Source organism: Numida meleagris, chromosome 2 (genome assembly GCF_002078875.1).
Source record: "Numida meleagris isolate 19003 breed g44 Domestic line chromosome 2, NumMel1.0, whole genome shotgun sequence".
Lineage (NCBI taxonomy): Eukaryota > Metazoa > Chordata > Aves > Galliformes > Numididae > Numida > Numida meleagris.
This window is the reverse complement of record NC_034410.1, coordinates 18,830,301-18,856,647: the sequence shown is the minus strand read 5'-3', so window position 1 is coordinate 18,856,647 and position 26,347 is coordinate 18,830,301. Positions and strand designations below refer to the sequence as shown.

Below are 26,347 nucleotides of genomic sequence, written 5' to 3'. Positions count from 1 at the left end.
ACCAGCCCCTGGAAGCAGATGCTGTGTGTTATTAGCATCCACAGAATTTCATCCTCTTCAGAGAAGTACAATCCCCAAGTCAACTGCAATATCTCAGATAATATATTTTAAACATGCAAATGATTGTAATATCTTTATGATAACTGCAGAATAGTTATTTTTAAAACAAATTTTGAGTTGTCAGCATTTTGCTTGATTTCATAGTTTTTTACTTAGGGCAATTCTGGCTATTTATATATTTATATTTATATATTTTATATATATATACATATCGAGTGCACCCTCAGCAGTTTTGCATACGACACCAAGCTGATCAGTGCAGTTGATACAGCAGGGGGAAGGGAAGCCATCCAGAGGGACCTGGACAGGCTGGAGAAGTGGGCCCATGAGAACCTAATGAGGTTCAACAAGGCCAAGTGCAAGGTGCTGCACTTGGGCCAGGGCAATGCCAGGTATTTATACAGACTGGGGGAAGAACTCCTTGAGAGTAGCCCTGCAGAGAAGGACTTGGGGGTCCTGGTGGACGTGAAGCTGGATATGAGCCAGCAGTGTGCGCTGGCAGCCCGGAAGGTCAACTATGTTCTGGGCTGCATTAAAAGAGGAGTGGCCAGCAGGGAGAGGGAGGTGATTGTCCCCCCTCTACTTGGCTCTTGTGAGGCCCCATCTGGAGTACTGCATCCAGGATTGGGGCCCCCAGCACAAGAAAGATGTGGAGCCCTCGGAACAGGCCCAGAAGAGATCCACTAAGATGATCAGAGGGCTGGAGCACCTCTCCTGTGAGGAAAGGTTGAGGGAACTGGACTTGTTTAGCTTGGAGAAGTGAAGGCTCGGGGGAGACCTCATTGTGGCCTTCCAGTACTTGAAGGGAGCATATAAACAGGAGAGGGAATGACTGTTTACATGGGTTGATAGTGACAGGACAAGGGGGAATGGTTTTAAACTAAGATAGGGGAGATTTAGGTCAGATATTAGGAGGAAGTTCTTTACTCAGAGGGTGGTGACATACTGGAACAGGTTGCTCAGAGAGGTTGTGGATGCCCCATCCTTGGAGGCATTCAAGGCCAGGCTACAGGTGGCTTGGTCTAGTGGCTGGCAACCCTGTCCAAGGCAGGGGGGTTGAAACTAGATGATCTTTGAGGTCCTTTTCAACCCAGGCCATTCTGTGATTCTTTTTGGAAACCCACCCCATTTTCTTCTCTGCCTTGTGGGCTGTACCAGCATGCTGGCAGCCTTATCACCTCCCTACCCAACTCCTCGTGTCTTCCCATGCACATTGGCTCTGAAATTGCATGGTATGGAAGCTTTCTAAGGATCTGAAGGAGAGCAGCTGGGAGGCAGGGAGCTGAGCCATGCAGTCATAGGCCACTTGATGCAGGAGGAGATGGATGGTCACCAGTGCCTAGAGCTGCTGGGAACAGCAGCAGGAACGGAGACCAGCATCAGTGTTGTTCTGTTATAAGAAAGCAGAAGACCATTACCTTGTGTGTTTGAGGCCTATGTAAAATATAACTTGTAGTATTTGTCAGTCTATGGCATGGGTTTCTGTGTTATACCTGTGAAAGCTGTTCTTTAATGATTTTCACTAAGCATTGCTGTCTTTTATAATGTTCATCTAGTTGCTTCACAAACTTTCATGAGCAAATTAACATTTCTTTGCGAGGTTATGTTGTTATTTCTGTTTTGCATCTGCAGAGCAGATGTCATTTCTAGTGCCTGCTAGGTTTGAGGAGCCAAACTGAAATGTCTTTTGGCAATGGGCACCTGTTCCAGACAGCTCTACAGTGTAGGCAGTTAAGTTGGACCTATGAAGCTTGTTTCAATCAAAATCATTCCATGCATTCGTATGATTGGATTGGGTTTTTTTTGTTTGTTTGTTTTGGCTTGTTTATTTTTTTTCTCCTGTTTTTTTTTTTTTTTTTAACTAAATCCCATAAATAAAGCAAATAAAAAGAAACAACTTCTGCATTAAAGTATTTGGTTTAGGAAATCAGTTAATGGAATGCTGAAATGTCTTAGAACTATTCCCATCCTGTGATACCGTATTTAAAGACCAAGAACCACATTCTGTTTTTCCTTATGTAAGAGCTATATTCATATCTGAATGGCTGATACTTAGAAAAAATGATGCAGTCTTCTTGATAGGAAGCTACAGCTCCCTTTGATGCTGAAGCAGAAGCATAGTGAGTGATTGTCAGGCAGAGAGAGGAAGGATTGATAATGAACTCATGTGGAATATGTCTGTCATTCTGGGTTTAACATTCAGCAGAGTTTATCAGGTGAGGACCTTCTGTTTTCTGCCATGAGCTTAAGTCCTCAGCCAAAAAAGCTGTAATTAAAGATTCCACCACATGTACTACAACAGGGCTAATTTCTGGACTTTCCAGTCATGTTAGCATCTAATTTTTCAACCTTTATGCTGGTAAACTTATTTATTTTTCAAGTAGGAATTTGTAATGCAATCATATGGCATTAAATTAGCTGCTTTACATAAAGTTCAGTATTTCTGAAGCCTTCTGTTTTGGAATAAATGTAGTTCATTTCACTTGAGCACTTGTCTGACAAGCCATCAGCAGCTGCGGCTCTAAAATTTTGTGCACCGAGTTCATATTAAGGAGGGGAAAACTCAAATGCCAGATGTTTTCCAGTTTGTATGAGATGAAGTTTGTTTAATAGCAGAGTAAATAAGGTCAGGCCTAATTAGTTGTTTAATCTGTTATACTGGTGACAGGACAGCTTTGTGTAAAAGCTGTATTTATATCCTTTGACTTTTGGAATGGAATAAAAGCATCAATTTCTCTATGAAATATTTTTTTTTCTTTAGTATGTCTAGACATGATGCATTTGGAACAGAACTGCTTCTAATAACTGCTCAATATCTGACTGAGAATCTTTCTTGCACTTTTAAGTGTTTCACTGTGGAAAGTTACCACAGGGCTATAGGGATGTACATCCACTTTTATTTTCCCAGTCTTGCTATAACAATTTGGCCCTCTAGATGCTTTCTGGAGGCCATCATCCAGTTTCATTTCAGCGCAAATCATTCAAAAATTAAGCAGAGCTTCACAGAGGATTCTTCCTGAGGATGATATTGCTCTGGTGCTGTGTGACCAGGACAAGAGCCTGATCCATGGCTTGTGCCAGCCTCATTTATGTTATGATGTGACCTTATTTATGTTAATATTACTTTTGTCTCATGTATACTGTCTTGTGCCCTTCCCTTCCCCAGGCTAAAATGGCATTTGTGTGCTTCAGGGCACACTCTTCCCAGGAACCAGCTGACGACAGACTTGTCTCAGCCTGGTCCTCTATCAAACATGGTTTGGCTGTAGTGGGGATTCAGCAAAGGCCACAAAACCTCAGGATCAAGCCTGTTTAAGGATTCTTCAGGTTCCTCCTGCTTACATCAACCTATTAGGTTCACTCCATTGAGAATGCTGGGATTATGCAGAATAACTGGAAATAATAATGAAACAAATGTTGACTATTTTAATGCATTGGCTTGATTTTCAACCAGTGGAAAGCAAATTAGCTTCTGAAGTTATTTATCACATATTAAAAACTAACTTGCTGTAGATCGGTACTGAAAATATCTCCTTTCCATTTATTTTCTATCATTTTCATCTGTTTTATTTCTTCCAGCAAATAACTTTTGTGCATTTTTTAATTTTTTTTTATTTTATTCCTTCAATGTATTTTTTCATTTTACAGTTAAAAGTCACACAAAAGGAAATAATACATTGACATCAGAGTTTATGGAGATTGTATTGTCTTGTATTACAAATGTATGAAGAAGTATGCATGCATACCGTAAATACTGTATGTAAGAGATGCTGTCACTATTAAAAGGAATGTCAGGGGTGTTTTCCTACTGCTAATAAAACTACGTATGAGATGAAACGATGTATTCATCTCACACAAGGAATTTATATTTTACTAGAAATCTATACCAGTGTTGTTGAGAGAAAATGCAAATGTCCAGAGCACACGGTTGTTCATAAGATCTGTACTCTTTTGTCTTTGGTGAAGAGCACGTAATAGATTATAAGTGTTTCAACAGAAATGAATGGGTAAAAATACAATGGACCTCACTGATATTGAAATAAAATCATCCTGCACTTCAGCGCATGCCTCTGTCAGACACAGAAGCATGGCCTGAGAAGGAACCCATAACGAGGTGTCACTGGTGGGTGGGAGGCACCCCCAAGCAGGGAGCAGTGCCGATGTATTCAAGATCAGTTTCTTCTTTATTGTTTCTAGACAATTTTACCTCACAGGCTTTGATTTATGCCATCTTATGCTTAGAAAACTATTGCTTGTGCGTTGTAGTCTGTGGCTAATGCTGTTTTTATCTTTTTTCTTTGTTTCAAGGGACAGGCCTTTATTTGGCTATCTTAATTACATTGTGAAAAGTCCAGAGGATTTTTTCTGCCTTTCAGTATTAGTTTTTAATATGTATGGTTTCTTTCTCAAGACATATATCTTTTCTGGATGGAGAGATAAAATAACAGCATGGACCACTTATGTGGTTAGGGGTGGATGTGAAGTATTTCCTCTGACTGGTTTCAGCCAGCTCTGACATGTCAGATATTTGAAAGATCCTTCTGGTGATGCAACAGCTTGTCCAGACAGGGGAAAGTCATCGCAGGGAAGTGCATAAATCCTGAGCGTCTGTTTGTCGTTGTGCATCTGTTAACCTTGTATATCATGATGGATTGGTTCATGGTCTGCTTGCAAGTGATTCTGTGGTCAGCATTAACAGCAAAGGGGATAATAGAAGGTTGATATGTAGTTCATTTGAAGACGAATCCAAAAAGAAAGTACCTCACTAGTGAAAATCAATGCCAGAGTTCTTCTAAGACCACATAAAATTATTTTGTATGCCACACGAGAGAGCAGTTATAAGATTTTGGATAATCTGTATCCCAGAGGAAGTATTGTGTATTTCAGCAAAATATATACAGGTATGCATATACCTGCACAAGTGTCTTCTAACTTTTCTGTCTACTTGGATTCTGCAATTAATAGTAAGAAGTTATGCAATTAGTAGCAAGAAGGATGTATATTAACTTGCTGTAAGATTATCTGTATAGTTTTGACTGAAACTTTCAAAATGCATACATTTCACAAACGATCTACTTGTTTAAAGGATAACTGAGCAGTATTAGAGCATGATTCTATGAATTTAAAGCTATCCGTCCAACTTTGCAGTTCACTGAAGAAAGCAAGTTCAATCTGCAGTTTTCAAATATCATCTTTCCTGGAATGTGTGTTTTCCCATGATTTATACAATCTGTCATGATGTAAGACAGCCAACACCGTGTAGTATAGTGTTTCAGAAAACTTTTCTGTAAGATCCAAGGTTTTAAGGTTTTCTATATCTTGTCATCTTTGAAAGGCTAGAAACATTTTTCCAAATATAGTCAACATTCAGTAGCTGCATTCTTTGCAATGTTCTTTTTTTTGGGGGGGGGGGGGGGTAGGGCAGGAGATAGAGAGGATGTGCTCAGGGCGATAACTGAATTTCAGTTTCCTTAGCTATAGTAGAATTTCTTCCTGTTAGATTACACTTGGACACCTACAGTAGAAAAATTAAGTTCCTCTTAAAAAAAAAAAAAAAACTGTTAAACTGCCCAATAATTCATAGCATTTTAGATAGGTGGTTCTGCCTCCTGAGCTTTTAAAGTCTACCAGCTGCTGGTTTCCTTGATTCCTCTGGTTAAAGCTGCTGGTGAGCAAAGTGGTGGATAACATTTTAGCACCAGGTGTGTGGATGGATTTATTAAAAAAGGAGGGATCTATTAAAAAAAGTGTGCATACAAGCCTTCATTCTAACATATGCAAACCAGAATGTACCATACTTGTTCTAGTTACCTTCAGTGTGAGCAGCAAATCTGTGGAAGACCATAATTATTTTGAAATCTGATGATTAACTGGAAAATATGTTTGGTTTTCCGTCTGCCCCAGTCCGTGTAAGCAGTTTTTAGGCTTCTTTTAACAGAAGAAAAGGTTTATGCTGTCATCTTTGAAAGACCTTAATAATACTTGAATGGCCCCAAACAATTAATAGACCACTCACAAATTAAATTTGTGGAATCACGGACTCATCGCATTTGTATGAGTGCATTAAATGATGAGTACAAACTGACAGATGATGCTTGGAGCATAATCTAGGTCTGTATCATGAATGAATAATAATATTAAGTTATTAATCAAGAAATCCTAGAAAAATGGTATGTTAGATTGCAGACTGCATCTATGTGTGACATTCCTGGTGTCAGACAAACTTAATACTTTTTCTTCTTTCATCATCTCATCCCCTTACTCATCCTGTTCCACAAATTTCCTTTCATAAAGTATTTTTTTATTCTTCTCAAGATTTCCTACCACAGTAAGACCATAACTTTATAATATAAGCTACCTTTTGTGGCTTGTATTCATTTAAATAATTGGATACTTATATTTAAATCTAGCTCAGGCACGTCACTTTCTCATGTAGTTAGGATGTATATGGGAAGAGCACATTTGAATTGTAATGTGTGTGAGTTGCAGATACCAGTAGTGAGGTTTGGCAGACTCTGTCCCAGGAAGGGATGGTGCCTCTCACAGCCTGGTGCTCAGACACCACGCAGCTGCTCTTGCATGGGATCCCCATTTGAGCAGCAGCACCCACGTACACAGCACTTCATGTACCTAATGCTGCTCTCCAGCTCTGCCCGCTGAATCAGTGAGACCCCAGTGAACTCAGCCATCTGGAAAAGGTTTGCAACATACCCCCATAAATTCATGCAGCTATTAAAGCTGAGTCCCTTTTCTCCTTTTTCTCTTTTTTTTTCCCCTCTGTAAATATGACGCAGTCTGCCTTGTTTTTGCTGCACCATTTATCTTAGATTGGACTGCTCCAAATGCTCTGATCCTGTGCGGTGAAGCATAAGCATTTTGCAAATGGTGCTGGCCCGCGCCAAGTGAGAAGGCAGAGGTCCTCCTGTATAATCCGATTTCAATCAACTCACTCTAATCACTACTGATAGCTGCAAAATTTAGCCTCGATCCGCTCTGGTAATCTAGATTGACAGGAGGTAAAAGTAAAGGGACAGAAGGGCAGAGGAACAAAGAGAAGGAGCAAGGAGGGTGATTTTCTGCTGTGCGCGGGCTCCTGGGACACCAGGCTGGCTGTGGCACTGGGCCGAGGTCTGGGGACAACAGGTGCCTGCGTGGGGCAGCCCCCATCCTGCACCACAGCCTGCGCTGCCCGCAGTGTACGGCGTGACACAGATCCCACCTCAGGCTGCTGCTCAGAAGCTCGTGGCATCCTGGTGTTGTGAGGCACCCAGGCAAACAGCAGTCCAGTGGCTCCAGTGGGCTCTTCGGTGCCCTCTGAACACGCGTGGCTCCCAACTGTGGGCCTAGTTCTCCTCCAGGCACCAGCCCTGGGGCTTTTGGGAATCTCGGTGAGCAGCCGGCACTGCGAGGGGGAGGTGGCTGCGAGACTGCGTCCTTTCGAATTTCGGTTTTAACTTTTTCCACAAGGAGAGCCAACTTTGGATTTCATGGATATACAGAAATATAGCCAGCTTCTGCTGAAGACGGATATTCTGCGAAGATTTGCTTCTGTTTGACTGGATTGTACATCTGGAAGAAAAAATGACTTTTTTTCTCGTTACCTGACCACATGCTCAGTGTGCCTGTGCCAGCTGGGCACAGGGACTGCACACGCGGGGGGACAGAGGCGCTGGGACTCGCCCTCCATCCTGCTGTCCATGCTGGTGGGGCTGCTCCTGGTCATCTCAGCCTTGCATGTTGCCATGCTAAAAACACCCAAGGCAAAAAATGTGTCCTGGGTAAGTACAGAGGGATGAGCAAAGTTTCTCCAAATGTATGTAACTTTATATATGCTTGTAGAAAAATATGCTTCTCTCTCAATCCCTCTCTCTCTGAGTATAAACTTGTGTAGACTGAGGTGTACGGTAGATTAAATAATGATAGGTGATTTAATATCACAATTATTTCAGTATTTTCTAAGAATTAAGAGTAATAAAAACATAAATTGGAACAATGATATTTTGAAGGAACTTTATTTGGTAAATTTAAGATTGGTAGACTTACAACTTGCTTTGGATACTTAATTTTGATCTGAGCTAGCAAAGGGTTTGTGCTAATTTTTAACCAATTGCAAGATTGGTGTGTCTTTCAGGATACAATATAAAGGCTTAAGAGTAAGTTTTAAAGGTTTTGGGAAGGAGAATCACTGGCTTTAGTTGTGTTTCATTTTCTGTTTTTGTTTATTTCTGTGGTCTGCGGCTGTAGACATTCTCATATGTAATATTGATACAGATCTTGAAACACTATTGCTGAAGTCCTAGGAGTTGTTTCCAGATGATCCATGTGTTGTAGTAAGTTTTAGTACACCATGGCATAAAGGAGAGACTGCATTTAGTGCATTTTTCATTGATTTTCTTCATTTTTACTATGAAAATACATTGCTATTTTGTCCTTATGCATTATTTCTGTGTCAGATACCAGAATTCCCTGCTGGGGAATAAAGTAATGAAATATAATTCCAGACTAAGTAACAGCGACCTTCCCTAACCCCCGTTGCATGCGATTATGTAAGCTGCTGGGGCACCCGACCAGCAGAACGCCAGACTGCAGCCCCACGCAGAAACCCGGCACACTGACAGCTGCTCGCTAGTTGGCTTTAAGGCTTCTCCAGTGGGCTCCCAAGCCTCCCATCTTTCTTCAGCAGTGTTGAGTATGTGACTGTGTCTGGAGTGTAGGGGTTATTCAGAAGTAAAAGGACATAACTGCCAGGTACAGTGTTACAGATACCTTCCTTTCCCTGAGACTGCTCAGTAATTAAATTCTATGATAATGTGTTAAGCCTCAGACAACCTGGAAATTTGGGAGCCCCCACGAAGCAGGCTACAGATGTATTTATAAATAGGTGATAGGTGTTTCATTTCCACAACTTAGCTACTGGGACGTAGATCTCTAATAGATGCAGTCCTCCAGAGGGAGAGAACTCCTGGCTTTGCAGCTGTTGTTATCACCAGGTTTAGGTGTTTGAAATACCTGTGTCTATTGGCTGTGTTTGAGGTTGCCAAGGTACTCAGTCTTACCAGGAGTTTTGCTTGGTGGAGTAATCACATGGAATATAATAAATAAGAACTCTTCCCCCTCAATGCTTTAATTACTGATTTGCATACAAAAGGAAATAAATGCATGGTATCATTAAAGTAGTACATTTTGGAATTAAGTTCAGTTGAACGACTGATAGAGTATCTATGATGAGATATCCCTTTCCTGTAAACATTAATGACCTTCGGTTGTTTCACTGAAACTGTAGGCATGCATTGTAAAATTGAGCTATAAACTGATAAAGTGATTTGAAAAATATAGTGTAAAAATGACTGGAATGACTTACATTACTGGAACTGAAAGCTATTTAAAGAAATATATTTAGCATGAAAGCCACTGTAGATTTGGGGATTACTTCTACTTTATGTAACATTTTTCCCCTTCAGAAATAAAGAAATAAAACTGCAAAAGTTATTTTTTGAGGATTTCTGGCTTGAGTGAAGCATATTCTAGTAATAATTTGTGTTTCTGAGTGGATATTTGCTTGAGATGCAGATAGCAAAAAAAAAAAAAAAAAAAAAAAAAAAGAAATTTGGAGTTTTATAAAAAGATGAAAATATTTTACATAACTCTTGCATTTACCTCTTTCTGTCTGCACAGTTCCTTTTGTTTTGGTTGTTGTTTTAAATTCAGCCATCTATCTATGGAAAGGCAGAAACTTATGCATTGCTAAGAAATGGAAGGTATAATTTCTTTAGTAAGCATAAAGATAGTTCTGTGATGACTCTTAAAAGTTAGACTAAGTTCACTGTAGCTGTTACAATGAGGATATTTAAAACAATTAATGAGATTTTTTTCAGAACATAATGATGATTATTTTTCCAGTGCTCTGATTTATTGAAAACTTGAGCTGTCCTGCAGTGAGGCACAAAGGTACCTTACAGAATCAGATTTTGGTCAAAGTATCTTTTGGTTTAAAACCCAAAAACTCTGGATTAACTTCTTGAAAAGCTGGAACTAGACTCTAGAAGTTTTACCTGTTCGGTGATTTCATCTTGATTTTTGTGCCTATTCAGTGGAAATGTAAAGGCTCAACACTGAATCAAAAGTGCAAAAAAAGTTTTGGCTATAGTCCAGCAAAGCATTTCAACATCTGCAGAAATTTCAAAATATTTCCCACCTGCTTAAAACTTGGGCTTGCAGTCAAGGGCTTTTCTAAATCAGGGTGTCTGCAAAATTTATGTTATTCTACAATTATAGTTGACATCTGAGCTCCATGTCTTCAGAATATAAGTTTTTAAGGACAGAGACCATGTTGTACTTGTATATCATTGTACAGTTGTACAAATATCTGCTACCTGCACAAAATATGTTTTTCCATTTAGAGCTTCAGATTGCCTACCTGTGTGTCATTCACTTTAAAAAAAAAAAAAAAAAAGTAGGAGGTTTCTGGGGCCTTTGGCAAAATTTAGCCCCTGCGGGTCTGACAGACCCGTGGCTGATGTATGACCATTGCCTCAGAAGTCACAAGACTGAGAAATAAACGTCCCACGGCTTTCAAGAGCTGAGGAACTGGTATCTCAGTGGTTTGTGTCTACCTCAGAAGCCTTTCAAATATCATGTGATAGATCTTTATGATTTCAGTAAGGATGCGGTGTTTCTAGATGTGTGAATTACAATCTGGCTTTCATGCACATGGTCTTGAGCTTTGGTCACGGCTGCATATGCTATGGAACTTTCTTTAAAGTTCTTTAAATGGCTGTGGAGGAGATGTGGTGGCTTCTACTTTGAATTTTATACAGAACTGCCACATGTGAATGCTTTTGAAAGTTACTAGGAAGAACTGAGGCTACCTGAACAAGATGACTGTAAAATTGTCAACTAATGCCTTTTTTTTTTTAAAAATTTCATTTGTAAAATACATCCATTTAATTATCTCTGATGTGATCATTTTGTTGCACTAACTCTTATTGACATGAATTTAATCTTTATTGGCCAATGTAAGCATTTTTCTATTTGTTATTTTGCCTCCATATTAGCAATCTTGTCCATAAGCTCTACAACAGCTATGTCAGTGAAAAAGTCAGTAATTACAGTGTTGGGAAAAATGCAGTTATGGGACATGGTGGATTTTTTTTAATCATGTTTTTGACCTCAGTAGCAGATGATGGGAAGAACTGAGCTTACAGGAACTTTTAGTTTTGAAGTACAATAGGATCTTCAAAATAATGTTCTATATCTGTTAATGAAAGATTTTGTCTCTTATATTTCCTCTAAAATAGTTGGCTAGTCTTTTATACTAGTATAATACAAAGAGTAAACATATTTCAGTATTCTGTGAAAGATGGTTAATTTCGTAGCTGATCTCATTTCAAAGGGTAGCATGATTTTAGGGGGTTCAGATCCAGCCTTGATCTCCCCAGCCAAAGGTCCTTTTGCCTTTGGAGCTGTCCAAGGCCTGCTGGAGGGCTGCAGGCCTTGACTCAGTGCCAGGCCAGCCTACTGAGCAGAAAGGTCAGTGAGCCACACAAACCCAAAAATACATTCCAGCTCTTTAGCTGAAAGCCATGGGGCCCCCTGTCATGCTTCTCTGTAAGTCATTGCAGATTGTGGTATCCACTGCAAAAAAGGAAGTGTGTGCCACTTCAGTAGAGTAACTCATCTTCCTTGAAAGGCAGGTTAGGATAGGTAGGAAATTTGCTGCATTACTTTTAGGATGCTGGAGAGTGCACACACAGTATGTTTCTGCTTTTCTTAATATTTCAGTTGAGTTGTCATTGTTGGTATTTAAGAGACAAACCTTGACTGCAAGGTATCTATTGTTTCTGTCCTCTTAGTTATTAACACTAATTGTCACACACTTAGAGTCACTGAAATTCAAAGGAGTGGAATTTACACAGAACGAAGACTGACTTTCATGTAATTAAATTACAGTTCCTGATGAATTCCCTCAGCTAATAAAAGGGAGTAATACTTCTATCTCACTTTGTTACTTAAGAAGTTATACGATGATGCATGTAGTTTTACAATGTTACAGAAAGTGAGGAATGAAATAAGAGAGGCTATAAATAATGAAATATGTTTGTTCCAACTCAGAAAGTTTCAAGAGAGGATGGGACTTCTGTGGAAAATGCAAAGTATACGAATTCAGTTATATATATTGATTTGGAACCTCTTGAAATACTGAGTATCTTCAAAAAAATCAGGATTAAGTTGTCAAAGAAAAAAAGGAGAAGATAAAATCGTAATGGAGAAAATGGAGATATAGAGAAAGATAAACTGGAGCTCTGAATGTTAAGAGATGTGATAGTATTAGAAAGGAAGGATTAAACAAATATGGAAATACAAAGAAGGGGGTGTGACTAACATAAGAGATCTATTTTTATGTCTGCATTTTGGGTCAAGCTGAAAATAGGAAATTAAATAAGGCATTTGAAGAATAGACAGTGGAAAAAAATATGAAAATAATTGAAAAATTATCTGAGCATGGGTTTACTCTGAAATACAGAATATTTTCTCTACTCCTAACAGAGAAGATTAAAGATTAAAACTCAACTGAGTTCCTTCCGCTTGAGGATCTCGAAGTACATGGAAGAGAAAAGCATGGAGGGAAGCACACACTATGAAAAGGTGTACTGTTATTCTGGATGGATTAATACCAATCTATAGGAGACTGCTTGTAGCACACATATTTAGAGGGAAAAGGCAGAGGAATGTATTTTTCTGTTTATAAGATGTAAAAGTTGGTTTGTTTTTCAGTACCAGAGGTTAATAAGAAGGCAGAAGAAATTACCGGTTGACATAGTCAGAATCAATCTGAGTTGCTCTAAACTGCCTTGACTAAGAGACATTTTTAGAGATCTTCAGTTTATTCTGGGATGGAGAAGAGCACAGGAAAAAATACATGCCTGTCTTTTAAGGTAATGTTGTCTGAGATGAAAGTGAAGTCAAAGAGGCATCTGTGGATAAAAGGAAATTATGCCTGTTTTCCTCAGTAGTATTTGTATTGGCCTTTGACATTAAAATCTACCTAGAGGAATGCATGCTGTATATTCCAGTGGGTTAGTTATTTCTGTTGTCACTTTTCTTTTTCTTTTCTTTGCCACTATTAAATCCGAGAAGCTTGCAATGTAAATTTGCAATGTGATTTCCCTGTATTTGAATTGTAAAGAATAAGTCTGACTGAGGTCTGCCTCTTACTTAAATTTATGACAAATTGCCAGATACATCTTGCATTTCTGGAGGCATAAGAGGGCTGAGAGCATTTAAAGTTTAAATGGTTTATTTTTCCACTGATGCATGACAAATTTAAACATGTTACTGCATAAGCATTTATGAGTTTTTCACTCAAATCATCAGTGCATTAAAAGGAGAATTATTCCTAAAAATATGGTAGCCAAGGGAAATAGGGAGAGAAGAGAGCAGCTACTGGGTAGCCAGAGCTGCAAACACACTGCAGTATTAGGAAGACTGTAAATATTAAAGAGGATGGGGATGTTTTAACCCTTTCATGTTTGATCAATATTACAGATTACATGGAGATGTTGCCTTAGACTATCCCTGTATGTTATGGCTGTAAAGTTTTCTTTTTGGATTCATCTTTGTGCCTTTTTAAAATCTTAGTTCTGGTCATGGTTGATAAAGTTCAACCGGAATCCTACTTAAATGTGGTTTTTGTAACGTCTTAGTTTTATATCATCAAGCTATGTTGCCTTTCAAATAATATGTGATGCCATACAAAAATCATGCATACAGTGAGAAAGGTCATGACAAATATTCAACATACATGTCCATGTTTCAACGATAAAGTTTTGGATACAGTTGGTCAGAATTTCATGGAAATTTACTAAATATTTTCTCTGGTTTTTCTATATCTGTTTATTTATTGCTGTTTATATTCATTTGTAAGAGGTATTTATATCTAACAGTTAACTATTTTATACTGAATTCATGAGGGCTGATGGTTTGATTGAAAGCCTTTCTAAATTCCCTTTTAAAGTTATAGTTTATTCTTGAAGAAAACTACAGACAAGACTTTCCATATGGAAAGTTTTTTGAGTGTTTAGACCCACTCTGAATTAAGTACTATGCAGACAAATAAGCCAAGGATAGTATGCATTTTTATTATTTATTATGGTAAAAGGAATTGTGATAAAAGTGCCATGACTAAAAAAAAAAGTAACAGTTACCATAGCTTCTCTGAATGATCATGAGTAATACACTTACACAGATACTAGGAAGTGTTTGTTGGCTCTTAAGGGCCAGTCAGTAAGAGGCCTTCTGTAGTACAGTGAATACTGTATTGTTGCTTGTTTAGCCCAGAATGTATCAGCTGGTTGCTACAGCAGATAGACCTGGGCAATGGTGCCCAGAGTAATGTCACACAGAGAAAACAGATGTACAAATAATGTGCAAAACGTTACCTGTGTGGAAGCACGTGCTCCATTTGCTCAGTGCCCTCTGGCACAGCAGATCTCTCTCTTTTCCTTTATGTCACTCCTAACTGCTTTCAGTCACAAGTGAAAGCATCTTAGAAATGAGAGGAGAGATTCAAAGCACATTAGCAATTCAAAATAATTTGTTCTGAAAACAAAAAAAAATATTGGAGAAGTAAATATAGCTATAAAATCTTTAGGGCTCAACAATTCAAAAATCCAAACCTTATTTGAGGTCTATCAGCCTGCTTTCTATGCAGAGGCCAAAGGAGTTACCATTGTGTCTGATCTCCTGCTCTCTCTGTTCCCTAATTTCCTTACCTTCATATTGTCTGTATCTAGCTACTGTGATAGATTAAGTTCTACAAGAGATGTTCCAAAAGTAATGCCTCCTGTTTTATTATGTTGGCCTGCAATGTCAGAGGCAGATGTTGGTGGTACAGCAGTAGAGGTTAAACCTTCCCACCACTCCCCTATTACATGTTGCCACGTGACAGATGGCATCAGAAGGGAAGTCTGACAAAATGGTGTCTGACATGGGAGTGCATAGGAAGAAACAGTGTGCCATTCAGTTCCTCCATGTGGAAACGATGGCACCCATTGACATTTGCTGATGCTTGCTGAACATTTATGGAGACCAAACAGTGGATGTGAGCACAGTGAGGTGATGGGTGTTGCGTTTCAGCAGTGGTGACAGTGACAGTGGGTCACCTCTGCTGGTGCAGATTTTTACAAGTAAGGCTTGCACGCTTGATGACTATGTTGAAAATAAGTTTTTTGTAGCTGAGAATTTGCTCTATCAGTGCTCTTGTGCTTTTTGAGTCTGTTATAGTTTTCATGGGAATAAACAGAAGGCATTAATTCTGGAGACACATACATTATAACACATTGAGTTTTTGCCCTATTTCCATGCCTAATGCTGTTTCCTCATTGCAGCATGTCCTTGGCCACTCTTCAGGGCAAATCACTCTCCTTTAGGCCTCTGCTATGTTACAGGGTTTTTGAATATTGAAATATTCATAGCTAAGTGCGTAAGAATTCAATAAGGAACTTTAATTTCATAAACTTCAACAGGCAATTCAAAGTACTGTATAGTCATTGTAATATGTGATCTTTGGAATTTTTAGAAAATAATAGTCAGAAGGTTCTTTGAAAGAAACACCTCAGTGTTTAATCATTCAGCATTTCAAACCACTACTCTTCAGGTCTGAATTGTACTCATCCATGGTCAGTAAGCACAGATTTTACTGTCTTGGTTTGTGCGCTAAGCCTGGTGCACTAAGGACTGTTATAGTGAATATGAATAATATTTTAAAATAATATTGAATGTTACTTTTTGAAATAAGAGTAGTAAACATTTTAAGAAAGATGTATTTAAAGAATGTAAAATGAACAGCTAAGAAGAGAGGATGCTGTAACAAGAATAAAAAAGAAAAAAAGGTGTATAGCCATATTGGTTTCTTTGACTGCACTAATATGCAAGAAATTATTATTTTTTTTTACATTGGAGCACTTCTTAACATGATTTCCTATTGTTAAATTAACAGAAATCCTGACTTACTCTTTCTTTGGCTATCAAGGGCTGTTACTGTGCAAGGGACATTTAGTTGTCCTTAAAACTAAAATTCTTCCCCAAAGGTGTGTGAATTTCTATGGAAATCGGGAAAAACAGTTTGAAATCCCAGAAGCATAAAGGGAACAGAGAAATAGGCACTAATTCTATGTCAGCTGAAGATGAACTTGCAGGAGAATCCTCAAAGAACAACCTACATTATTAAGGACTTGTGGCTTCAACTCCTGAAGTCCCAATTTGCTGACTTGGTAGCTGGTCATGTACCGTGACTTGCTTCTCTCAGATTCAACAACTAATTTTTTCAGTGTTTGGCTGAACACTTGCAGAATGGGAACGTGTAATTACTCAGAGTGCTTAAGTGGATGTTATACCGGAGCTGGAATATATAGTGATATTCTTTGGAGTCATTAACAACTGATAGAGAATAAGAGCTAATGAGACAAAACATAACTGGAGAATGGTCATTAATTTCCTTTCAAAATAATTTTTGGAGAAGATTTTTCCAGAGCATGAAAAAAAAACCATAATCACTCTGTTAGCTAAAGCAGCTTTGCAAATCAGCTATTTGTATAAAAACAGATAAACTGTATTCCCCTATACAGATGATATAAAATTCTAAATTCCAATACATTTTCAACTATTAAGAATTATTATTGTAATGTGTCCATAATTAGTTTTAGTTACTTTACATTTTAAGATTCCTGTCAAATTCTTACTCTGTTTTAGGTAGTATTATTATTCATTTATTTATTGGTAAAATATTTCTCAGTCTCCCACAGACTTGGGTGAAGAATTTTTTCTCATTGTAAATAGATACAAAACGAGTTATTTGCCAGCTATTTCAGTGCTGACAATTGGGCTCTTGCAAGGTCACTTTCAAAAACCTGTAAATTTAATTAAGTTCTCTTGTGAGCTTTAAAATGAAGAGTTTGTTGAAAAGTGTTGGATTGCCAGAAATTTTGATCTGTTCCCAGTGCCACAGCCAACAAAACTGCAGGCAAAGGGACAAGGCAGAACAGGGCTGTGCTCCTTGGTTCCTGGCAAAATGACACAGAGGTGGAACAAAATCTCTTAGGTTACTTTCCAACTTTCTTCTGAAGAAACTATACACTCAGTTAGTGTTTTGAATTCCATCAGCTCTGTCATGTGTTTAGTGTTGTTACCTAATAAGAAAATACCTCAGAATGATTATTCAAAGTCAGTAAATTTATTCTGATTTAACCTCTATGCACTCTGTAACTATGTGAAGAAAGTACTGTGTATGGTACTACATTTCTAATGAATAAAATAACATTTTTCACACAATCTCCTTCTACACCATCATCAGAACAGGCATATGGGAATGCATCTTTTCACCTACACAGCGCATGTGCGCTACTGGGACTGCTTTTCTCCATCAGATTTACAGTCAGTCACCTCTTTGTACTGTTCGACTGGCATTCTATATAGGCATAACCCCCATATGCCCCCCACCTTTCAAAACCTAACTGGAATTTTATTTCCGATCAGCAGATCCAATGATCCAGTGCCAGCCCTTGGAGTTGCAGCCCTGTGCCGGGGAGGTGCAGCAACAGGGAGGGATCCCCAGGCTCTGTATGGGACATGGTATTTAGCTCCTGTGCATCCATGGAGTGAAGCTGGTATGATGAGGGAAGAGATTTATTTGTCTGAAGTAAGCTAGTTCCCCATAGCCTAGGAATATAACTGTTTAGTCCAATCATTTCCATGGCAGCCCTCCCCTAATTACCTTTATTCCCCCAATGTCCAGATTTTGGTATGTTTGACAGTGCCACTCTAGTTATTGTGACCTTGTATCTCATTGTTGATGGGGTTACCTCCACAGTGCTGTGTGCATGAGCAGTAGAGAGGACACAAGGGAGGGTTCCAAATGGGTTAATTGGGCAGTGGTGTCTCTCTGAGTCTTGCTGCCAGTGGGAAATCAGCATGCTAAGTGATCAGATCCAGGTAAGCATGTGGCTTTTAATTTGGACTATTTGTGTGCGTCATTTGAGCGCTTATTAAGAAATATGTTTTGATACATAATTAGAAATAATCTTAATGATGAGATTATTTTCTTCTTTTAAAGAAACCCAGAGGGTTGGAGCTGCAGTTATGCAGCTTCTGTGTGCATGCATGACTGCATCAGAGATGGGAAGAGAGGGCGAGATGACTTTTAAATTGTAGACTTTCCTGTAAATTTTCTTTAACGCATTGGTAAATTTGAAAAAGATTATTGTAAGATACTTTTTACTGATGACCTTTTCTAAGGAATAAATTATCTGGTGTGTTCTTAAAGCACCTCCTCTGAAATTGTGCTCGTAACTCAAACAAATCATACAAATGTGCACATTACCTTTAAATTGAAATACGAAAACCAATTGGCCTAAACTACTGGAGTCGCCTCTGCAGTTTTGGGAGCTGAGCAGTGTTAGACTAGTTCATGATAGTGAATTTTCACTTGCAGCCAGTGCTCTTTAACTACTGTCTTGTATCTTTCTCTGTAGACTTACTGTTGCTAAGGGAAATTCTTTGAATCCCCTGAGAAATGTGGTACGTTCCCACACTAATGGAAACTCCTCTGTCCTGGTAGCATACAGTTTTCAAGGAACTCCTCCTGCTGCAAGTTACATCATGAGTCATGAACGCATTGGCGCTGGGAATGGGTGTTCTCTTAGTGACGATGTAAACTCTCTGGTGTAAATATTGTGTTTTTAAGGAAAAGGAATGAAAAAGATCTCCAGTAACATCTCCAGACTGGTTAATTGTAATGCTACGTGATGATCTAGAGAGAATACATTCTCTTCCTGAAGTTCTAGTAGCTGATTTATTCACTAAAAATTTTAGGTGAAAATGAAACCAAGGGGAATAGGAAACATTTTTTCAGTATCTTTATTGATGACCTGGATGAGGGCATCGAGAGCACCCTCATTAAGTTTGCAGATGACACCAAGCTGGCAGGAAGTGTCAATCTGCCTGGGGGTAGCAAGGCCCTACAGAGAGATCTGGACAGGCTGGATCTCTGGGCCAAAGCCAATGGGATGAGGTTCAACAAGACCAAGTGCTGGGTCCTGCACTTCGGCCGCAACAACCCTAGGCAACGCTACAGGCTTGGGGCAGGAAGACTGTATAGAGGAAATGGACCTGGGGGTGTTGGTTGACACTTGGCTAAGCATGAGCCAGCAGTGTGCCCAGGTGGCCAAGAAGGCCAATGGCATCCTGGCTTGGATCAGAAATGGTGTTGCCAGTAGGAGTAGGGAAGTAATTGTCCCTCTATACTCAGCCTTGGTGAGGCTGCACCTCAAGTACTGTGTCCAGTTTTGGGCCCCTCACCGCAAGAAAGACATTGAGGCCCTGGAGCGTGTTCAGAGGAGGGCGACAAAGCTGGGGAGGGGTCTGGAGCACAGGCCTTATGAGGAGCGGCTGAGGGAGCTGGGTTTGTTCAGTCTGGAGAAGAGGAGGCTCAGGGGAGACCTTATCGCTCTCTGTAACTACCTGAAGGAAGGTTGTAGTGAGCTGGGGGTCGGCCTCTTCTCTCTTGTAACTAGTGACAGGACGAGGGGGAATGGCCTCAAGTTGCGCCAGGGGAGATTTAGGCTGGACATTAGGAAGTACTACTTTTCTGAAAAAGTGGTCAGGCACTGGAATGGGCTGCCCAGGGAGGTGATTGAGTCACCATCCCTGGAGGTGTTCAAGAAACATTTAGATATAGCATTGAGAGACATGGTTTAGTGGGGTTATTGGTGGTAGGTGGCTGGTTGGACTGGATGATCTTGTAGGTCTTTTCCAACCTCGCTAATTCTATGATTCTGTGATTTTGAATAATGGCTTAACTGTTATGACAATATGAACATGGTCTAATCTCACACTCTCTCTGACAGTGACTGATTCCATTTATGGGTTTATTTAAGGGTGAATGGAAAGGTGCACCTAAGCCTGGAATCATTCCTCCTCATCCCTGCCTGCTAAGTGGTTGCTCTTTGGATTAGAGTAGTAAAGTATGTAGAAATAGAACTCAACTTCTGCTGTCAGAAACAGCATCTCTTCCTTCCTGGTGGAAAACCACGTAGAAAGGAGACAAGGCTGTGGACTGAAACCAGAAAAAAAGAGAGCTGAATTACAAAATAGTCAGCCATAACAGAAATTATTAATAGGAATTTTATCTCATAATTTAATATAATTGTTATGTGTTTTTGACGGGCTGTTTTAAGGCCATTATCAGTTTCTACTTGTACATTTGGGGACACTTTACAGCCAATAGAAGCTCGGGTTTTGTGTCAAAGTGTACTTGAAGAACGCACTCAGTAAAGATTTAACAGAATGAACAGGTGTTGTAAAATTTTGAGATCAGGGTTTGTATGTACAGTAATTTGTGCTGCCTTTGAAATTCCATGCCTGGGGCTATTTATTTTGTACTTCCTTCAGTGCATTCCTAATCCTCTCAAGCGTGACTGAGTGGATCTGTTCCATGAAGTGTAAAACTGAGAAATTGTCCAGAGCCTCCTGTAAGAACTGGGTTCCCCACTTCAAGGTTCTCGTGGCACTTTCAACCCCTACAAGCAGTGTTGTGGTATGCTTTGTTACTGGTCCAGAGTCATTAGGGAACCAGTGTGATCTCTAACTAAATGGGCTCAACCTCCCTGAACTGTTAATCACTAAATTCTGCTTCATGTTTCTGAGATTTCTAATTTTTGACTTGCATAAATAAGCATTGTTTCATCTGTTTATAGCTGTCAGGTAGAAAACCTGGATTCTGTTTTCACAGAACTGAGCAAACGCCGGTTATTGCTGGCAGTGTATCACAGCGTACAGGGCGGGGTGTGGGACTGCGGCCTGCATGCTCCAGCCCCTAGCCTGGGCTCTGCGTGTCAGAGGGGAATGCCATGGGTGGTCAGGTCACTGTCAGAAAGAGGTCAGACCTTTAAATCCAATAATTTTTCAGGGTTTTTAGTTATTTCCTCAGTTCCCCCAGTGCAGGAACTCCTGACAAAATGTTAGTAAAGATCAGTCATCTTTTCAGAATGCTTCATCCTGGCCAGAGATAACCTCCAGGTTCAGAAGTTCTTGAGCTTCAGATGTTTGTGGATGTGAGCTGGAGATGCTGAACCTGAGGAAGCATGTGAAAAACAGCTTCAGCAAGACCTGCTTCTGGCATTTTTTAGACATCAAGTCAACATATTAACAAGAGCTGTATTTTTAGCCAATGTTGCTTCCTAGCAACAGGTCATTTACTGTACTATGGGCCTAAAATGCATTAAATAATTTTAACTTTCCTACTTTAACCTCCATGGATTACAGTAATGCCTCAAGGCTCTTTCCTGCACTGCACTCTCTGCCTTCCGGTGCGAGACAGCAAGCTGCACTCAGGGCCATTCTCTGCTTAATCCCAAATGCTGTTAAACTTTTTTTAGCATAAGGGTGATGACATTATTTCTGCTACCTTCCTACTAAGCAACTAGCTAGGTACATAGTTTAGGAACTCAAAGACACTGCTATCCAAAAGCTGTCCTGATTTTGGCTTTCACAAGTACAAAATATAATAAAAAATAGCCAAGTCATTCTGGAAAAGTTGTAAATAAAGTAGAAGATAAAATCAGAGTCAGGGTGATTAACCTCTACACCTGATAAGTTCGCAAATTTTGTATTTTTTTCCATGGGATAACAACAGAATAAATTTTTTGGTTAATTTCTTCTAACATTATTATTTGAATTACTTTTTTTTTTTTACTTATTTCCTTCTAATTCTAAATATTTAAGACTTAACACTCAGTGATTTTCCCTTTCTGGTTTAATTATAACTCTTATGTTTAAATTATCATACCACATTGCAGAACTAACTCCCGTTAGTTTTCCTGTTATCAGTTATCCTGTGATAACTGATGTGCACATCATGCTGAAGGCAGGTTGGAAATCTGTCTGGCTTGAGTAGCTTACTGTCTAAATAAAAGCTGCACTATTTAAAGAGGTTACTTTAACTGAAGTATTTAAATGTATTTAAATAGGCTATACCTGATAGTGCAGGAAGGCAAAGGTCATACAAGTCATTTTTTTCCTTACCATCCTGCCTTCTAATTGCTGATCAAATCTGAAGAAAATCATCCCCTCTGACAGGGAACCTACCTTTCCACTGCCACAGCACAGTCACTTAGACTACAGCAAAAATTACTTTTACATACAATTTAAATAGACAGAATTGGCTATACAAAATTGAAAATAGTAACACTTTACTCAGTTTAGGGCAGCCATAGCTACTTATTCTAGGCTCCTAAAAGTAACTGAAAGTTTAACTGTAAATTAGATTAGCCAAAACATGTTAAAATAATTATTGTGAAGTTCTGAAAGCATTTTTTAATGTTGTGAATTGGATGTTTGAGTTTTTTTTTTTAAACTGAATTTTGAACAATTTGAGTATTATCCAAATATACAAATACTTCTATATTTGAAATATTCTAAAATTCTAAAAACATTTTCAAATGCTTTCTACCATCTGCAAGGAATATCTGTTGATTTGTCTCTTGTAATTGTAGTTCTGTCCAATTCAGAACTGAGGTCAAAAGGTACAAATCTCCTGAGGTTTAGGAATTTCGTGCTCTCAGTTTATGATCATCTTTTGTCATATTTTCTTTCCTACTGTAAACTTTATTTGAGAGACACAACATTTTAATATAAGATTTCTGACAAAATAGTTCAACTTGATTTTTCTTCTTTTAATTTTCTTCTTTTAATACGCCTAGGCAGAGTGTTTTTCCAGTATTTCTGGAATTGATAATCTAATCCTTTGCCCTGCAAGTGGTTCTTGGTTAAAATGTGAAGTACAAGTCTTTGGGCTAATTTTGCTGTTATTTATGCATGGATAAAGAAAATCACAGCTGTCGAGCTTTATGCACACCATGGAAAATGTTTATGCAAATCACTGAATATGTTATTTTGCATACTTAATACTATTTTGCATATAATCAAACACTTCCATTTGAAAAACAGAGGTGCTGATGAAAAATGTCTATTCACTGTGGTTGGTGAAGTCTCTTATTATGTATAGAGTGAGCAAAAAGGTAAACATACAGCCCTATAACCATGTTTCAATTCTTGCCTGGTGGTACTTCTGTCTTTCTGTGCTTCAGGTGCTTTTCTGTTTGATTATCAATCAGTATTAACTGTTGTAATGACTATATTGTATGGACTGAAATCAAAATCTCAGCAATTGGGCAGATGTGAGATATGTTTAATTGTTACTGGGGAAAGGAAAATTGTCAGTGCATTCATGGCTCAGTAAATTACCCAAGTCCAAATAAGTGTAAGTTTCTAATGAGGGGTTGCACTTCATAACATACAATCTTAATTCAGAAATTTCTTAAAATTGAGTCCTGCATCAGATATCAATTTTTACAATTCTTATTTTGTAAGTCCAGTTTTCATTTTGTGCCTGCTTTTCAGTAAAATTAAACAAAGAAAAAATCATTTTGTTGTACTCCTGGTATTGTTCAAATCATTGCATAAGGTTACAAGGCATTGATTTTGCCCCTGCTCCCAGAAATGAGTTATTCAGGCAGCTCTAATTAGAAAGATAGAATCATCAAGGTTGGAAAAGACCACTAAGACCATTTAGTCCAGCCATCAACTCATCACCACCACGTCCACTAAACCACATCCCTCAATGCCACATCTCCGTGGTTCTTGAACACTTCCAGGGATGGTGACTTTCACCTCCCTGGGCATCCTGTTCCAAAGTCTTCTGTTTCTGAGAAGAAATTTTTCCTAATATCCAACCTGATCCTTCCCTGGCACAACCTGAGGCCATTGCTTTCCTTCCTTGTTGCACAGCCAATAGAGACATTTCTCCCTTGTTCTGACAGGACCTTTGTACACATTGGATGTGCTGTCTCTTGAGGAGGTCTGTTTTTCTCTGTTGGCAGAGGGAGCCCAAGTGGCCAGCCACACAATAGCTGAAGTTAGGGGAAATGAATGCTGCCAGGGTGTCCTTCTGTGTGCTGACTCATAACAGCTCCTAGAACAACAGCATTAAATCAGGCCATAACAATCTTCAGCATAGTTGTGCACTAGTTACAACAAGCTGTGCAGTGAAAATAGCAATGTATGCCAGAAAAATCTATGTAACTCAGACAGTATATATACCATTAAATAGTAGAGAATAACTGAAGATTAAAACATTGTAATGTGGCACCTTCTTTGACCCTTTCATGAAATAGTCTTGAAGAAACACTAAAAGCAGAGGAATGGTAGAACATGATCTTCAGCATTGCGTTCTTGGTTTACAGACCAACAAAGCAGGCACTTGAAATCTACTGCTTTCTCATACTTTTTGTACAGCTACTTGTTCATTACTTTTATTTTGTTCAAATTCATCTCCATTTGGGTCTCAGTCTATCGTGAGTTTTAAGTCTTATTTTGGTGGCTTTCTCCTGTATGTGCCTGCTCTGCAGCTGTCAGATGAAATATGGCAGGGGAAAGAGGCAGAAATATTCTGGGATCTCAGTCTTAGGAGCTGAGCTCTTCTTGTTTGTGTCAAGAGCAAGATACTTCTTTCTCATATGAAATTCTGGAGCCTGGAAGCTTTCAGGAGTGAAATGTTGGGTTCGGCTTCTGTCTTCTTTCTTGTGTCTGGATCTGGTGCTTCTGTCTGTTGTGAGCAGGTGGTGCCCCATCATACGCCTTACCCAGACCCAATGGCGCCAAACATCAATAACTTCAGGAGGCAGCCAAGGAGGTCTGCCCAAAGTTCAGCCTGGAGCAGTGTTGTGATACTTCCCCGGTGTATTACTCTGAATATACAGCTCAGCATAAATGTGACTAAATGCAAACAGTGCCCTCTATCCTGATGAAAGATCGTGAAGGTCAGTGCTCTAGTGTTGTCCCTGAATTTTGCTTTTTAAAGGTCAGGATAATTCAATCCAAAAATGTTGTATAATAAATGTTAGGATTATGCTAAACTTGAAATATTCCACACTGTCTTCTATACTGTGCCAGAAAGATGTCAGCTCTTATAAAAGCTATGGATACTTAATGTAAATTTTGTGTTGAGCTTCTAATTTTCTCTTTTATGTGTAAATGACAAAATATGAAATAATCAAATTTACTTCAAAGCAAAAATGCATGGATAGATCAAGTGTCAGTGTTAATATGACAATGGGCCATAGAGTGCTGAACTGAAAAAAAAAAAAAAAAAAACCCTTTTGGAAAGTCTAAGTACTAAGTAGTATTTTCAGGTACTAAATGTTCAGAGGGAGATGTTTTAGCTGCAGTTTTCTGTAGGCTTGAGAAATCTGAGCGGTGCCTCTGGCAGCCAGGACACAACTGGCTGGGGCTGGGGAGGCAGAGCTCCTCTGTGATTGCTTTCTGCCTCTGCCTCAGTCACAGTGCTGCCATGCAGTGACTTTATGCTGCTGGCAGCACTTGCTCTTTTCATCCATCTGTATTTTGTTTTGTCCAAGTTACAAGACGAATTCTATCAAGATTATAGTAAAAACATGTCTTTTAAGCTTTCTTTAGTAAATCTAAAGAGATGAGTCTGAATCATACACACAAGAAAAAATGCTAAAGTAGTAATAATAAGATCCCATGGGTGAAACATAATCTTGAGTTCTTCTGAAAATTAACCTTGCATGCTCCACCAAAACAACCTTAATGCCTACTTCATTCCCTGTTTTGAAGTATTTTCTTATTCAGTTGCATACAATCTTCATGTACCTGACTCCTTTCTAAGGAATTTGGTGATCCACAGAAACGTTTGTAATGGGCAGTGTTTTATGACATAATATTATCTACTGCCTATTCATGGTATGGGAATCTGCCCATCTCTCCTTCTTTTATGGCTCCCTAGTATGATGTGTCATATGGTGAGTGACATACCAAAACCTTTCAACATTTTTATGTCCATATTACTCTTCAAATTTAGCACTGTTTTGTAGTTCTTGTTTTCTAATACTATATTGTTGTTACAATTGTAACAGAAATTTCTAAGTTCTGCTATCAAATGTAATTTACTTACTAAGATGCATATGCCTAGATAATTTTTTTTTGAAATCTGACTTGAAGAAAACTACATGCCTAAATTTTGAGTTAACTTGGTAGTTGTGTTTCCTACTAAACTTGTCTTCAAGGGACTGCTAGGGAGCAGTTATAGATTTCCTTATGCTGCTATAAAACATTTTTCAAGGTTTTCTATATTATGGCTTTGCTAACAAAAACAAAGAAAGCATCAGAGTAGTTTCATAAGTGGAAGAGTTAAAAATGGGTTTTACCAATCACT

The 26,347-nt window shown here is 38.8% G+C and overlaps 1 protein-coding gene across 4 annotated transcripts in view; it reads left to right on the top strand.

The window, feature by feature from the left end:
• The window catches only part of CACNB2 (calcium voltage-gated channel auxiliary subunit beta 2), a 237,209-nt gene that overhangs the window by 78,608 nt on the left and 132,254 nt on the right, over positions 1 to 26,347 (top strand). The window contains exon 1 of one of the 4 annotated variants that reach the window (XM_021388977.1): positions 7,086 to 7,838. The exons of the other annotated variants lie outside the window; for them this stretch is intronic. Coding sequence (XP_021244652.1) covers positions 7,758 to 7,838 — 81 coding nt within the window. The 5' untranslated portion in view covers positions 7,086 to 7,757. Of the gene's footprint in view, positions 1 to 7,085; positions 7,839 to 26,347 lie in introns of those variants that run through there. 4 annotated transcript variants of the gene reach the window in all.